Source organism: Oncorhynchus masou, chromosome 6 (assembly GCF_036934945.1).
Source record: "Oncorhynchus masou masou isolate Uvic2021 chromosome 6, UVic_Omas_1.1, whole genome shotgun sequence".
In the NCBI taxonomy this organism is placed as follows: domain Eukaryota; kingdom Metazoa; phylum Chordata; class Actinopteri; order Salmoniformes; family Salmonidae; genus Oncorhynchus; species Oncorhynchus masou.
Genome location: NC_088217.1, coordinates 67,538,310 through 67,554,955, shown reverse-complemented (window position 1 = coordinate 67,554,955; position 16,646 = coordinate 67,538,310). Strand labels below are relative to the sequence as shown.

The window sequence follows — 16,646 nt, the reverse complement described above, 5'->3', positions numbered from 1 at the left end:
TGGGTTTTGTGGGTGGTTGTCTCCTGTATCAGTGTTTGTACCACACGGGACTGTTTCGGGTTTTCATGTTTCTTGTTTTGTAGTCTATTTCATGTATAGCTTTGTTATTAAAAGAACCATTAATTATAACTACGCTGCGTCTTGGTCCGATCCCTGCTACACCTCTTCTTCAGAGGAAGAGGAAGAAGAGAATCGTTACACCCTTAAACCCAGACTTGGACCACATGCCCTCTCCACTGAATAGCAGGGGAAGCAAAATAGTGATTGCTTTGCAACGCTCGCAGTTAGTCACTGTTTATGTCCAATGGCCAATGAGCACAGATACATTTTATCTACAGTATAATTTATCTTCATATGACAAGGATTTAAAAGGATTTGCCAGTAGATTGTCGATGTGATTCCTGATGATGACTGCATGTCTAGCTTGCTGGCTAAGATTTTGAAAGTATGATGTTGACATGGTCAGTCCAATCAAAGCTACGGTAGATATAACGTGATTTGAAATCATTTTTATCTGTGGCCAATGACCTTAAGCCTTCTTGGATGGGCACTTCAAATGTAAATCTATGGCAGCACCCAAGGGGGCTTGAACTTTCTTGCTCTCCCTGTAGATTTTGCGGTGACGTCGTGTCCCCATGAGTGTCAGAACACTGAGCCAATCATAGCGCAACTAGAGAACATTACCAACCCCTACGCTCTGTATATTCCACTGGCTACCTCTCCATTTTATTTAATTTAATTTATTTATTTTACTCTCATTTTACCAGGTAAGTTGACTGAGAACACATTCTCATTGACAGCAACGACTTGGGGAATAGTTACAGGGGAGAGGAGGGAGATGAATGAGCCAATTAATCACAGAAGGAACTGAGCTAGGCTGAAAAAATGCATTTTGGAGCTGCCTAACTCAAACAAGCAAAAAAGAGACCATGTTTGTGTACAGCTTTATCAACTCAATACATGTTTTCAAACTGATATGTGACACGTTTTAATGCCAAAATAACCTAATCTGCCCCATCTGTCCTGAATGATGGGTCGCCACTGGCCATGTGTATGTGAACGGTCTTCCTCTTTCAACGACTCACCCAAACATGTGTAGGAATAAGGAGAGGGCATTCATAAATGAGGACTAGGATGTTGTAGAAATATCTTACCAGCAGATGTCAGAACCTTTTTCTTTGTTTAACCCTACAGCTAAAGGGGTTCTCGATGGGATATACAGTATCTAAATGTGTCTTTCCAATGTGATTTGTGATTATTCGCATCCTATCTCCAAGCTTCCTTCTCAACTGCATTGATGGAGACTGTCCACGATCCCTCCCTCCAATGAATTTTGAAGAAGGAGATGAGGAGAGAGGCTGCGAGGAATCGAGGAAAGATGGATTGAGAAAGAGACCTGGACGTAGAATTGTCCACATAGCCTGTGACACAGTCATGGCTACAATTAAACTATGAGAACCATGCTCATACAGAGTAACCCAATCGCCAATGAAGACAGCTAACTAAAAGCTAAATCGTAGCTGAAGTGTTGGGTAGTTTGGTAGCGTTGATTCAATTTCACAGCTTTGGGTACAGTAATATCACGAAGCCAAAGTTAGGCTCCCCTTTTAATCCCCTCCTCTTCCTCCTCCTCTCAGCTCTCAGCTCTCAGTCACGACTGTGCAGATAAAGACTGTATGACTCAGCAATCAGAACCGAACAGCACGCACAGTCAGAATGAATACCTCAAATAACCACATCCATCCGGCTTAGATGCATCCATTATAATGATGTCTGTTATAATGGTGATTGGTTAGCGCAATAGTTGGGGTCGCTGTGGAGTCCGTTTGGGGGGTGAGTGTGTAGCAGATGGGGATTTGTGAAGCTCGCTCCTTAGCTTGAAATTTAAAAAGAGGTACGGCTAAGCAAGCAGCGTGACACCTGTTCACATCTTCTCACCTTGCCTCCTTCTCAAAACAAATTGGAAAATGTTCGCGAGACCTTGGACCTTGTCCTCCAATATGGTCGAGAAGGCGGCGAGGAGTTAGATCCGAGGAATGGCGAGTGACAAATTTAGAAAAATCCCTTGCCTTGACTTGGTCAACTTATTGACCTTCCTCTCTGTACATTGGGTTAGTGCTCTGAATAATTTGCTGCTCGATAATGATCCACTATTTCTAGTCTAGTTGAGAAGAAATACTGTGAAATATTTTTTCTTTTTTAGTATCATCACTTTCCAGCCAGACAGTGTCTAGACTAGCCTACATGAAATCCTATCACACTGTGAAAAGAGTGCATCAGTCGAGTCTGGCTTGGCTTGATTCAGTGGCCTCTATTACGTGTGTGTATGTATGTGTAATTATCTAAAGGCTGCTACAGGTCCCATTACCTCCCAGTGATGGGGTTATACTGTCCTGTTCCCAGTCAGTATCACATTCTCAATATCCTACTGTACATTCATATCCATACATCTTCCATTGAATCACTCTAGTCTATGTTCACATCATTATGTAGGCGTGACCATTCAGAGAGCCCATTCATTAGCACCATTCCCCATCTCCCCTACTATTTCTGATAGAGGACGTTCACAACGCTGCAGTGGAGGGGGTGTCAGGGCCTCTATGATAAACCGACAAGGGACAAGGCCAAGCACACATCATAGAGGACCCCACACACAATCCCAATGTTTTGAGCTGCTGCCCTCCATGAGGGCCCCAACTGTTCAGCAAGAACAGGAGCAAGGCAAGTTTCATACCATCAGCCATCGGGCTGCTGAACAGTGGGACATAGGATGATGCAGGCCCAGTACACGGTCAGACAGTAGGCCGCAGAGACTTTGAACATGTGAAAATGTAGCCTAAATGTGTGACTTGTGTACTAACTTTCCAGTTTTCCATGCTGCGTGTAATATATTGTGTTGTGTATTTGTATTTGACGCCACAAAAAGCCTTTCCATGTAATTGGCCAATCAAGTATAGATGTCCCTCCCCCATTGAAGTTTAAATGTACAATGGTTATGGTAAGGGTTCTGGTTCTGGTTAAGGTTAGGATTAGGGTTTAGGGTAGGGCATAGCTGCGGTAAGTAGTTTGGAGGTGGGCGTGCTGCAAAAACAATTGGCCTGCATTACAGAAGTCTATATCTGTCAGCTAACACAGGACTAGTAAAGACCCCGTGCACTACTTTTGTGATTTTTATTTTACTAAATGTATTTGTATCTGAGTGTTTACCAGAATTTGTAACTTGAGTCTCATAATTATCTGTACAAAACAGTTAATCTGATAATACTTGCTTGATATACATTTTCCAGTTTCTTGCAAATTCAACTTAGTGTCACCCTTGGTTCTCTATGGTGTTGTAGGTCAGGGCGTGACTAGGAGGGGTGTTCTAGTTTTCCTATTTCTATGTTGGTGTGCTTGGTATGTTTCCCAATTAGAGGCAGCGGATTATCGTTGTCTCTAATTGGGGATCATACTTAAGTTCTCCATTGTTCCCACCTGGGTTGTGTGAGTGTTATTGTGCACCATGACTTTCACTGTTCGTTCTGTGTTTTGTTGAAGGTTCATAAACATGTGGAACTCTATGCACGCTGCGCCTTGGCAAGTCTTTAATCACGACCGTGACACTTATTTCTATGTGGAAACTGAAATGGTCTATTCATTCCTTTTACTAGATGCTCTTATCCAGACGAACTTACAGCAGTGAGCATTTTCTTTCTGGTCCCCCTTGGGAATTGAATCCACAACCCTAGCATTGTAAGCACCATGCTCTACCAAATGAGCCAGCCACATCTCATCACATCGTCATAAACCACTTGATATTTCAATGTACTCAGTTACTGTATTGTGCATTGCTTTTCTTTATGGTGATGGAAAGTCTACAGGTACAAATCTAGATGACTAGCCTATGTACAATACAGTAATGTAGATTTACATCAAGTGGTTTGTAAGTATGGTAAAGTAATACTGCACAAAAAGTGGTTGTTTTCCATCTTATTTGATCAAGAAAAATATTTAATTTGTTGTGGGCATGTTTTGGGTCTTTGCATATAACTTTACAGGACTAGTAAAGGCCCAGTGCACTACTTTATAACATTTTTATTCATATTCATATGATTCTTTTGAATTCCGATGTTTCAGGGGGTGCTGCCTCACCCTCAGCACAACTTCTTCTCGCGGCTATGGTGTAGGAACGTCCCAAGCATCCCAGATAGCACTGACCATAATGTGTAACATAATGAAGGACCCCCCAACCCGATTCACACACTGCCTCTTGCTCCAAAGAAATGCCTAGTATCCTCGCTCTGCTTGCTCCCATTAAAGTCCTGTTAGACCGGGTTCTTTGCTCCCATTAATACATATATAGTTACAAAATCCCTGGCTACAAATTAGTGTAGGGCTCTACCTATAACATTTGTATTGATTTCATTCGAATTAGCCCACTGCTTCCTGGCTGCGCACAACACCTGCCCTTGAAATCCACAGATACCATCATAAAGGACTACGGGTGGTTTGCATAGAAGCAACACGCTTTTTTCTATTTCACAATATTGCTGTCACGTCCGTTCCATTATTGCGCTTGTGATGTCAGTGGATTTAGGTGTCCGTCACGAATGCCTGAAGAATAACGATGTGTCTCTTCAATGAGCGTTTCTGTGTGGGTTCCATGTCCTTCAGTTTAGTGGCTGGATTCTGATTTTACCCTCACTGAAAACACCTTGGATTGTGGACTCGGGATCGCTGCTTTTACGTGCAGCCCTGAACACAAAACCTGCGTTTGTTTTGCGCGGATTGTGTAGCGTGTGTTATTATAACTTTATGCACGAAATGGAATGCAGAGTATTGTCAATTCAGAGTCATGTTGTCAGGGGATATGTTGGCAATAAATCGGCATCATTTCCGTTACAGGTAGGAATCTATTCTATTCTGATTCAATGTTTTGATGGGCTAATGTAACGGTATTTCATTCTATTTATTGAGTAGAGACAATTGTGCACGCTTGCAGGTAGCAAAAGGTCACATGGCAAATACCCTTTTGGCGCTGACAATCCCTGCACGCTCAAAGGAAATAGAGATGATAGTATATTTTACATGTAACAATCATCAGACATATTGTTATGGCGAGAATATTCGTTCCATGATCATGCCTGTCGGATTAGGCACAGCACTGAAGAATGGATGTATGGGATATTCGTGAAGAACATTCGGATTTGACTCTTGCAGCAATGCAATCTCATCAATAGGGTCCGCGTGTCATCCGTTCACCCTCGTCCTCCTCATAATCAATACCATCATGACATCCCCTTTTTTCTCATCCTCCTCCTCACATTAGACACTGCTGTGATTTGGGTACCAGGGTGGTCATTATTTCCATGGACAGTTGATTGTCATCCAAATGTACAGGTCTGTCATAGACGATGACCGTAAAGGCATTTCAATTAGCTGGGAAATCCTCCGTTTCTGCTGTCCTCAATTAGCTGGGAAATCCTCTGTTTCTGCTGTTCTATCAGTTAAGAAAGACAGCAGAGAGATTCTGCATGGATAACTGACGTATTTAGCATATATTCCTCTGACTGACGTCACTAAGGAGGAGACAGGAGCTTGTAATATAATTATCTTGATTAAACCCTGAGGCCAAAAGCAATTCACTAACTGTTTATATTCACTGGCGACTTTAACATGTACATCTTGGTGGAGCAAACTCCCCACATTTTTTTGGGATGCATGCCAGCAAAGCCACTACACTACACAACACTAAACAATACATTAATTGCACTATGACGGTGACAAATGGGGCCCACAAACTGGTAGGGCCTACACAAAGCTGTCCCAACAGCAGAGCTTTCTTTTCCACTGCTACGCCTGGCTATCAGTGGAGCCTTGTCTGGCAGCAAAACAGTTAATTTAGCCTCATTTACTGCCTTTGTAAAAACATAGCTGATATGGCTGACTTGCTAAAATGAATGTGGATTTTACTGACAATTGAGATGTACAAACTATGGCATAAGGGGGCGACAAGCGGCAAAGAGGCAATCCGCCATTTCGATTAAGTCATTAATGAGCGAGCCTCGATGGACATATTCAATATAACTATTTGTTCAGCACTTTTGAAATGCACAGTGACAGAATTCAGAATATGGGCCATTCTTACAGTATTATCCCTGTACACCAAGTCAGAACCGTAGGATAAATAAAGGGGACATTTAAGCAGACAATGAAAGCTCTTACAATATTCAATGATGACATTTCTCTTAAACAGGCTTAAGGCTACATGTGCATCAGCAAATCAGAACAGTAGGCTAAGTTATGAGGGGAAAGGGACAAAATTATTAGGGTGAGGCACAATGGCTACTAACAGCTTACTACACAACATACACTTATTATTACTTGCTTAGCTACAGTATACATATGTCCCTGGCATATGACATGATTTATTCAGCAGCATACAATACATTTTTGGACTCACGTTGTTGTGCTGCAATCATTTGAACAGGAAGGTGTGGTGCAGCGGACCTTCTTGTGGGCAAATTTTGTCATCAAACTTTGTCATCAAAGTCTTCCATTCTCTGGATTTATGGTGCTTTCAAGACAACTGGGAACTCAAAACAACAAAAACAAGGTTGATTCATGACGTTAGTGATCTTCTGGTCAAAAAGAAAGAGGCCAGAGTTCCCAACTTGGAATTCTGAGTTGGATGACTGTTCAAAACCTATTTTCCAAGTTGAAGCTTGTTTTTTTACCGAGTTCCCAGTTGTCTTGAACTCACTGAAGTCTGAGATTTTGCTGTTCCGAGTTTCCAGTTGTTTTGAAAGTGGCATGCTGGGCTGACAGCATGGCCAATGTATTCAACCTGGCCCATGGTGTTGCATGTGAGTGTTTATCCTTTTAAGCTAGGAAAAGAGACCCTAAAACCCAAACTTGGACCACACACCCTCTCCACTGAATAGTAGGCTAGTGATGGCTTTGCAACACTTGCAGTTAGCCACCGATTCCTTCCAAACCACTCATTGTTGAATTTGCGATTTCTAACTTTTTGTATAATGTTTATGTCCAATGGCCGAGGAGCACAAATACGTTTTATCTATAATTTATCTTCATATGACAAGGATTGAAAAGGATTTGCCAGTAGATTGTCCACTTGATTCATGATGATGACCGCTTGTCTAGCTTGCTAGCTAAGATTTTGAAAGGTTGAAATTATCAGTCCAATCAAAACTACGGTAGATGAAGTACCAGTCAAAAGTTTGGACACACCTACTCATTCAAGGTATTTTGACTATGTTCTACATTGTAGATTAATAGTGAAGACATCAAAACTATGAAATAACACATATGGAATCATGTAACAATCCAAAAAGTGTTAAACAAATATAAATATATTTTAGATTTTAGATTCTTCAAAGTAGCCTCCCTTTGCTTTGATCACAGCTTTGCACACTCTTGACATTCTCTCAACCAGCTTCACCTGGAATGCTTTTCCATCAGACTTGAATAAGTTCCCACATATGCTGATCACTTGTTGGCTGCTCTTCCTTCACTCTGTGGTCTGACTCATCCCAAACCATCTCAATTGGGTTGAGGTTGGGTGATTGTGGAGGTCAGGTCATCTGATGCAGCACTCCATCACTCTCCTTCTTGGTCAAATAGCCCTTACACAGCCTGGAGGTGTGTTTTGGGTCATTGTCCTGTTGAAAAACGAGTGATAGTCCCACTAAGTGCAAACCCGATGGTATGGCGTATCGCTGCAGAATGCTGTGGTAGCCATGCTGGTTAAGTGTGCCTTGAATTCTAAATAAATCTCTGACAGTGTCACCAGCAATGCACCCCCACACCATCACACCTCTTTTTCCATGCTTCATGGTGGGAACCACATGTGTGGAGATCATCCGTTCACCTACTCTGCTTCTCACAAAGACACGGCAGTTGGAACCAAAAATCTCAAATTTGGACTCATCAGACCAAAGACAGATTTCCACTGGTATAATGTCCATTGATTGTGTTTCTTGGCACAAGCAAGTCTCTTCTTCTTATTGCTGTCCTTTAGTAGTGGTTTCCTTGTAGCAATTCGACTATGAAGGCCTGATTCACACGGTCTCCTCTGAACAGTTGATGTTGAGATGTGTGTTACTTGATCTTCAGTATACCACCCCTACCTTGTCACAACACAACTGATTGGCTCAAACACATTAAGAAGGAAAGAAATTCCACAAATTAACTTTTAACAAGGCACACCTTTTAATTGAAATGCATTCCAAGTGGCTACCTCATGAAGCTGGTTGAGAGAATGCAAAGCTTGTGCAAAGTTGTCATCAAAGCAAAGGGTGGCTACTTTGAAGAATCTCAAATATAAAATATATTTTGATTTGGTTACTATATGATTCCATATGTGTTATTTCATAGTTTTGATATCTTCACTATTATTCTACAATGTAGAATAAAACCCCTTGAATGAGTAGGTGTGTCCAGACTTTTGACTGGTACTGTATAACGTGATTTGACATCATTTTATTTGTGGCCAATGATGTTGAGCCTTCTTGGATGGGCACTTCTATTGTAAATCTATAGCAGCACCCAATGGGCGTGAAATTTCAAGCTCTCCCTTTAGATTTTGCGGTGACGTAGGGTCCCCATTAGTGACTGGACACTGAGCCAATCACGGTGCAACTAGAGAACATTACCAACCCCTACGCTCCGTATATTCCGCTGGCTGCCCCACCACCACAGAAAGCACTGAGCTAGGCATTTTGGAGCTACCTTACTCAAGAAAGCAAAAAAGAGACCATATTTGTATGTGGCTTTATTAACAACATATTTATTTATTACATTGTTTGCAAACTGATATGTGACACGTATTAATGCCAAACAGGCATGTTGCATGTTATTTTGGCATTAATACGTGTCACTTATCAGTTTGCAAACAATGTAAAAAATTATTATTGTGTTAATAAAGCCGCATACAAACATGGTCTCTTTTTTGCTTTCTGACACCAAGTCAGAACCTTTGGATAAATAAAGGGGGCATATAAGCAGACATTGAAAGCTCTTAAAATATTTGATGATGACATTTCTCTGAAACAGGTTAGAGGCTACATGTGGGGCTCAAAATGACGGGACGCCCATGGTTATATCAATCTGGTGCATGTGAAGTCATGTAAGTGAAATCTATTAGTGTGGGTACCCTAAGTCAAAACCATTGCCTTCTATTTATAGAAAGGTCAAGTCATGTTAAAAAAATCCCCTTGGGGTAGCCTGCTCAATACAGTGCAGGAGTCAGTGTCAACATGAGGCTTTTCACCAGGTACATTCTGTCATTTTAGTTGAAGACTACCAGGAACCCTATTGTGCAGGTATCTGAAACTGCTAGTCGAAATATAAGTAAAATGGCTGGTAATTTGAAACGTGTAGGGCTGTTCTTGCTTTGTGGACTATTCCCACCATATCAGGTGGATTTAGCTATGTTTCATTTCAAGTTAAATGGGCCCCAATAGCCCAGGAGACCCTCACTGTTAGTCACTGACTCAACAGCTTTATTGGTCCAATACATATCAGAATTGCATGCATTAAACATTATGAAAAATGTGTTTTTATATGTGGAATAATACAAATGTATGGGGGGGGGTGGCCCCCATGGGGCTGGTTCAATGGCATTTTTAAACGGACCACCACATCTCTAAATATGGCCTTTTGTATAGCCTAAATCAGGGATATTAAACTCTTACCATACGAGCTACGGCGCCTTCTGTTCTAAATCAGTCCCTGATTAGATGGGAACAATGGAAAGAAAGCAGTGGAACTGCCTTCGAGGTCCAGAGTTGAGTTTGAGGGGCCTAGGTGATTAACCTACCCACCAGTGGAGGGTGCTGAGTGTAGGACGGCTCATAATAATGGCTGGAATGGAGAAAATGGAATGGCATCCGATACCATTCCACCTATTCCGCTCCAGCCATTACCACGAGCCGGTCCTCCCCAATTAAGGTGCCACCAACCTCCTGTGCTACCCACATTGTTCGTCTTTTGCCCAATACTTTGATTAATGCTCTGTCTGTCTCTTCCACAGGTGCTGGGGTTTGAGGTGGATTCAATCAACTCGGTACAGTTCTCCAATCATACAGGTACATATAATGTAAAGCAGGGTTGTCGTCATTTCTATTGACATTTTAGTCAATTCAGGCACTGAAATTTCAATTCTCTTAATTTAAGAAAATGTGGAATTGGAATTTGGTGAACTTTATGAATTGCCTGGAATTTATAAAAGTAAAAGTATAAAAGTACCATGTGTTGCTGTCTTGAATATTTTTAACCCTTCCTGAAAGGAAATTATTTCACATTTTTGAGAGAAGAACAGCATCTTTGGTACCGTTACTATCATTGCTGAAAGAGCTTGACATATTTTGGGTAAGCTAATAATTTTCATATACCCTTAAAAACTTAGGGCTGCAATCCTGTTAACGGGATGATATGACAACAGTCAGTGAAAGTGCAGGGCGCCAAATTCAAAACAACAGAAATCTCATAATTCAAATTCCTCAAACATACAGTGCCTTGCGAAAGTATTCGGCCCCCTTGAACTTTGCGACCTTTTGCCACATTTCAGGCTTCAAACATAAAGATATAAAACTGTATTTTTTTGTGAAGAATCAACAACAAGTGGGACACAATCATGAAGTGGAACGACATTTATTGGATATTTCAAACCTTTTTAACAAATCAAAAACTGAAAAAATGGGCGTGCAAAATTATTCAGCCCCTTTTACTTTCAGTGCAGCAAACTCTCTCCAGAAGTTCAGTGAGGATCTCTGAATGATCCAATGTTGACCTAAATGACTAATGATGATAAATACAATCCACCTGTGTGTAATCAAGTCTCCGTATAAATGCACCTGCACTGTGATAGTCTCAGAGGTCCGTTAAAAGCGCAGAGAGCATCATGAAGAACAAGGAACACACCAGGCAGGTCCGAGATACTGTTGTGAAGAAGTTTAAAGCCGGATTTGGATACAAAAAGATTTCCCAAGCTTTAAACATCCCAAGGAGCACTGTGCAAGTGATAATATTGAAATGGAAGGAGTATCAGACCACTGCAAATCTACCAAGACCTGGCCGTCCCTCTAAACTTTCAGCTCATACAAGGAGAAGACTGAACAGAGATGCAGCCAAGAGGCCCATGATCACTCTGGATGAACTGCAGAGATCTACAGCTGAGGTGGGAGACTCTGTCCATAGGACAACAATCAGTCGTATATTGCACAAATCTGGCCTTTATGGAAGAGTGGCAAGAAGAAAGCCATTTCTTGAAGATATCCATAAAAAGTGTCGTTTAAAGTTTGCCACAAGCCACCTGGGAGACACACCAAACATGTGGAAGAAGGTGCTCTGGTCAGATGAAACCAAAATTGAACTTTTTGGCAACAATGCAAAACGTTATGTTTGGCGTAAAAGCAACACAGCTCATCACCCTGAACACACCATACCCACTGTCAAACATGGTGTTGGCAGCATCATGGTTTGGGCCTGCTTTTCTTCAGCAGGGACAGGGAAGATGGTTAAAATTGATGGGAAGATGGATGGAGCCAAATACAGGACCATTCTGGAAGAAAACCTGATGGAGTCTGCAAAAGACCTGAGACTGGGACGGAGATTTGTCTTCCAACAAGACAATGATCAAAAACATAAAGCAAAATCTACAATGGAATGGTTCAAAAATAAACATATCCAGGTGTTAGAATGACCAAGTCAAAGTCCAGACCTGAATCCAATCGAGAATCTGTGGAAATAACTGAACACTGCTGTTCACAAATGCTCTCCATCCAACCTCACTGAGCTCGAGCTGTTTTGCAAGGAGGAATGTGAAAAAATTTCAGTCTCTCGATGTGAAAAACTGATAGAGATACCCCAAGCGACTTACAGCTGTAATCGCAGCAAAAGGTGGCGCTACAAAGTATTAACTTAAGGGGGCTGAATAATTTTGCACGCCCAATTTTTCAGTTTTTGATTTGTTAAAAAAGTTTGAAATATCCAATAAATGTCATTCCACTTCATGATTGTGTCCCACTTGTTGTTGATTCTTCACAAAAAAATACAGTTTTATATCTTTATGTTTGAAGCCTGAAATGTGGCAAAAGGTCGCAAAGTTCAAGGGGGCCGAATACTTTCGCAAGGCACTGTACATGTATCTTATACCCTTTTAAAGGTAATCTTGTTGTTTAATCCCACCACAGTGTCCGATTTCAAAGAGGCTTTACAGCGAAAGCACCACAAACGATTATGTTAGGTAACCACCAACTCACAGAAAAATCCAGCCATTTTTCCAGCCAAAGAGAGGAGTCACAAAAAGCACAAATAGAGATACAATTGATCACTAACCATTGATGATCTTCATCAGATGACACTCATAGGACTTCATGTTACACAATACATGTATGTTTGTTTGATAAAGTTCATATTTATATTAAAAAATCTGAGTTTACATTGGCACGTTACGTTCACTATTTCCAAAAACATCCAGTGATTTTGCATAGCCACATTAATTTAACAGAAATACTCATCATAAATGTAGATGAAAATACAAGTTATACACATGGAATTATAGATATACCTCTCCTTAATGCAACCGCTGTGTCAGATTTCAAAAACACTTTACGGAGAAAGCAAACCATGCAATAATCTGAGACAGCGCTCAGAAAATAAATACAATTATCCGCCATGTTGGAGTCAACAGAAATCAGAAATCACATTATAAATATTCCCTTACCTTTGATGATCTTCATCAGAATGCAATCCCAGGAATCCTAGTTCCACAATAAATGCTTGATTTGTTCAATAATGTCCATTATTTATATCCAAGTCGCTGCTTTTGTTAAGGCTTAGGTAATACAAATCCAAACGCTTGTGCAGGTCCATCTGAATTTCAGACAAAAACTTCAAAAAGTTATATTACAGGCCGAAGAAACTTGTCAAACTAAGTATAGAATCAATCCTTAGGGTGTTGTTATCATAAATCTTCAATAAAGTTCCAACTGGAGAATTCCTTTGTGTGTAGAGAAGCCCTGGAACGCAGGTCGCTATCATGTGAATTGAGCGTGACCAGCCCTTGGCTCTCTGCCAGACACCTGGCTCATTCAGCTCCCATTCAGCCCCACACCACAGTAGAAGCCTCATTCAAGTTTCTAAAGATGGTTGACATCTAGTGGAAGCCCTAGGAAGTGCAACTTCATCCATATCCCACTGTGAATTCAATAGGGGCTGGGTTGAAAATTGACCAACCTCAGATTTCTCACTTCCTGTTTGGATTTCTTCTCAGGTCTTTGCCTGCCATATGAGTTCTGTTATACTCACATACATCATTCAAACAGTTTTAGAAACGTCAGAGTGTTTTCTACCCAATACTACTAATAATATGCATATATTAGCAACTGGGACTGAGGAGCAGGCCATTTACTCTGGGCACCTTTCATCCAAGCTACTTAATACTGCCCCTGCAGCCATAAGAAGTTAAAGCTACCTGCCTCCCCCTAACCTACCATTATATTTCCACTATGACTGCAATCAACCTTTATCACATGAAACAAAATATCTTCCATCTTGAAAGTGGAGCTGTTGATCAGGCTCACATCAGGAAAAGTGTGATGAAAAGATATGGGTTTTGTGTTTTGTGTCACATTCCTCATTGTGTCAAGTTATCAGACAAGTTCTTGGGTGGAACAAAGTGTCACTGGTTGTAATGGTTAAAGTGACGCCACATGTACAATTTGTCCTCTCTTAAGTGGAGAAGATTAATTGTCTGTCAGGGCCAGTTCAGGACACAGTCTCAGGATTGTATTTTTCTCTACATGGGATCTGATTGGGGGATAGCCTACACGCTGACAGTGCAGGTGGTCTGAGAGAAACGGAAACGATGGCATAACAAGAGGCCACTATACTACAGTATAGGCTACTGCACTTGTTGACTCTCTCTCACTTACACACACACCTGCCCTGCTTAATAGGCCTTTGAGTTACTTAATAGTAACACGTTTGTGGCCATCTTCAGTGCCACTGGTGTGTCTTGGGTTATTCATTGAGAAGTGTTCCCAACAGGGTTCAAACCTGGGTCTTCTGTGCCTTACTAAACTATGTTAGCCCACTAAGCCTACATAAATAATCAGGTCTCAGACAAGGTTACTCATGACGCAAGCTTACATGAACCACCTTTACACTTTCCTCCCCTTTGACCTCCTCCTGCGCCTCACATAAACCCATCCAGGTTACAGCACCTATGTGATCAACTGTGGTTTGAACCTGGGTCTCTTGTATGCCACAAGACTGTGTTAGCCCGCTCTAGTCATTCATTGATTACAGCTCAGGGTTCAACACCATAGTGCCCTCAAAGCTCATCACTAAGCTAAAGACCCTGGGACTATACACCTCCCTCTGCAACTGGATCCTGGACTTCCTGACAGGCCTCCCCAGGTGGTAAGGGTAGGTAACAACACATCCGCCACGCTGATCCTCAACACGGGGGGCCCTCAGGGGTGCGTGCTTAGTCTCCTCCTATACTCCCTGTTCACTTATGACTGCACGGCCAGGCACGACTTCAACACCGTCATTAAGTTTGCCGATGACACAACAGTGGTAGGCTTGATCACCGACAACGATGAGACAGCCTATAGGGAGGAGGTCAGAGACCTGGCTGTGTGGTGCCAGGAAAACAACCTCTCCCTCAATGTGATCAAGACAAAGGAGATGATTGTGGACTACAGCAAAAGGAGGACCGAGCACACACCCATTCTCATCAACGGGGCTGTAGTGGAACAGGTTGAGAGTGTCAAGTTCCTTGGTGTCCACATCACCAACAAACTATCATGGTCCAAACATGTGTCCCCGCACATTGATTCTGTACTGGTACCCCCTGTATATAGCCTCGCTTGTTATTTTACTGCTGCTACTGAATTATTTGATACTTTGATTTTACATTTTTTACTTAACACTTTTTTATTTATTTTTATTTTTAAAACATTGTTGGTTAAGGGCTTGTAAAGGAAGCATTTCACTGTAAGGTCTACTACACCTGTTGTATTCGGGCGCGTGTGACAAATACATTTTTATTTGATTTAGTCTTAGGGAAGGTTACTCGACATGCGAGCAAGGTTCTCTGAACCACCCTTGTTACAGGAGCCCCATTTGCCACGGACACTCTGACACTGAGTCCCATAGCTATGGGGCAGAGATTAGCAGTCCAGTCTCACAGTAATCTCTCTCAGATATCCAAGGATTTTATGTCCCAAACCATGGGCCACTATTCCCTATATACAGTTGTGAGCTACTTTTGACCAGGGCTTATAGAGCACTGGTCAAAAGTAGTGTACTATGTAGGGAATAGGGCGTCATTTTGGATGCAGGCTCCAGGCAACGCCAATCACAGCCCAACCACTCCGCTGCCTGTTCACACCTCACTGCCGCACGAGTCACCTGCCGGCGGCCCTATGAGCCCGTCACATCCACCACAGAGGAAATCTTCAGAGTGACTCCAGCTCTATTGTGATGTCAATAGTGACAGCAGAATGCACTGGATGCCGCTAGGGCAATAATGTAACATTTGTGCCAAATGTTTTGGGGTTGTGGACACTATTATAGCCTAATACAGTAGTTGTACAGGGTCACCTAAGGGAGGATGGGAGGGGGCTGTTGGTCTTCGAGCTGAAGGTGAATGCCATGGTAGACACCAGTGTGTTTGTGTGTGCGCACGTCCGTGTGTGTCTGTGAAAGAAACGTGAATGAGTGCTAATTGAGATCGCACCACTGTGCCCACCACTGGGCTCCTCTCGGTTTCCGTCTCTCACTTCATCTGTCGCTCCGTCTGGGAAAACCACGGATGCCTGCCTGAGCCCGATGAGCAGCGTGGGCAAGACGGAGAGGAAGTGAGTGATTGTGAGGGAGATTAAAAGAGAGCAGAGGGAGCAGAAGTACACTGTGTGTCTCTGACATAGGTTTGAGGAATGACCCAATCGATTGCACTGCGTCTGTCAACGTATGAATTAGCCAGCCTCGTGTGCCCGCTGGTGTTCTTGCTATGTGTTCATTCATGGGCAGATGTCCTGGAGAGCGGCACCGTGTCAAAGAACCAGCTTGGCTGTGCTGACCTCATCCACTTGAATGTGCCAGGCCGCTCTTTTGAAATAGGTTTTTAACCTCAAAGATGCCTTGCCTGGTTAAATAACGGTAAACATTTATCTAGAAGGTTCTGTACTGTTCAACGAGGGGAGGCACTGCCCTTGCTATCGTCACCCCTATTAGTGCTCTCCTCTCTGGGCTTGGGGCCCAAGCTAATCCCTGGCCCCTCAGTCCTCACCATGCTATATGCTAGTTCCGTAGCCCTCTCTGTCCACTTGTCATACAACTCCCTGTGTCCTCTCAGCCTCCCCTCGCTCCAACAGCTTCTGGGTAATTGGGTAAACGTCCCCCATTTTGCTTTGATACAGCGTTCACACCTAACCCGAATGCATACAGTCCAGCAGTACAAATTGACCGAGTTTAAATCCGCTTTAAGTCCGGAGGTTTACGTGATTCCTCTGAGTCAGGGGAAGACTTAGACAACCAGGTGATGGGGTTTCCTTACTAATCAGTGACCTTAATTCATCAATCAAGTACAAGAGAATAGCGAAAACCCGCAGACACTTGGGCCCTCTGTGGAA

At 42.4% G+C, this 16,646-nt stretch overlaps 1 protein-coding gene across 3 annotated transcripts in view; it reads left to right on the top strand.

Moving 5' to 3' along the window:
* The first annotated feature begins 4,555 nt into the window (after positions 1-4,555).
* The window catches only part of pdxkb (pyridoxal (pyridoxine, vitamin B6) kinase b), a 31,938-nt gene continuing 19,847 nt past the window's right edge, over positions 4,556-16,646 (top strand). Inside the window, exons 1-2 of one of the 3 annotated variants that reach the window (XM_064969442.1) lie at positions 4,556-4,884; positions 10,034-10,088. In XM_064969442.1, coding sequence (XP_064825514.1) covers positions 4,795-4,884; positions 10,034-10,088 — 145 coding nt within the window. In that variant the 5' untranslated portion in view covers positions 4,556-4,794. The remainder of the gene's footprint in view (positions 4,885-10,033; positions 10,089-16,646) is intronic. The other 2 variants (XM_064969441.1, XM_064969443.1) reach the window with 2 other exon arrangements.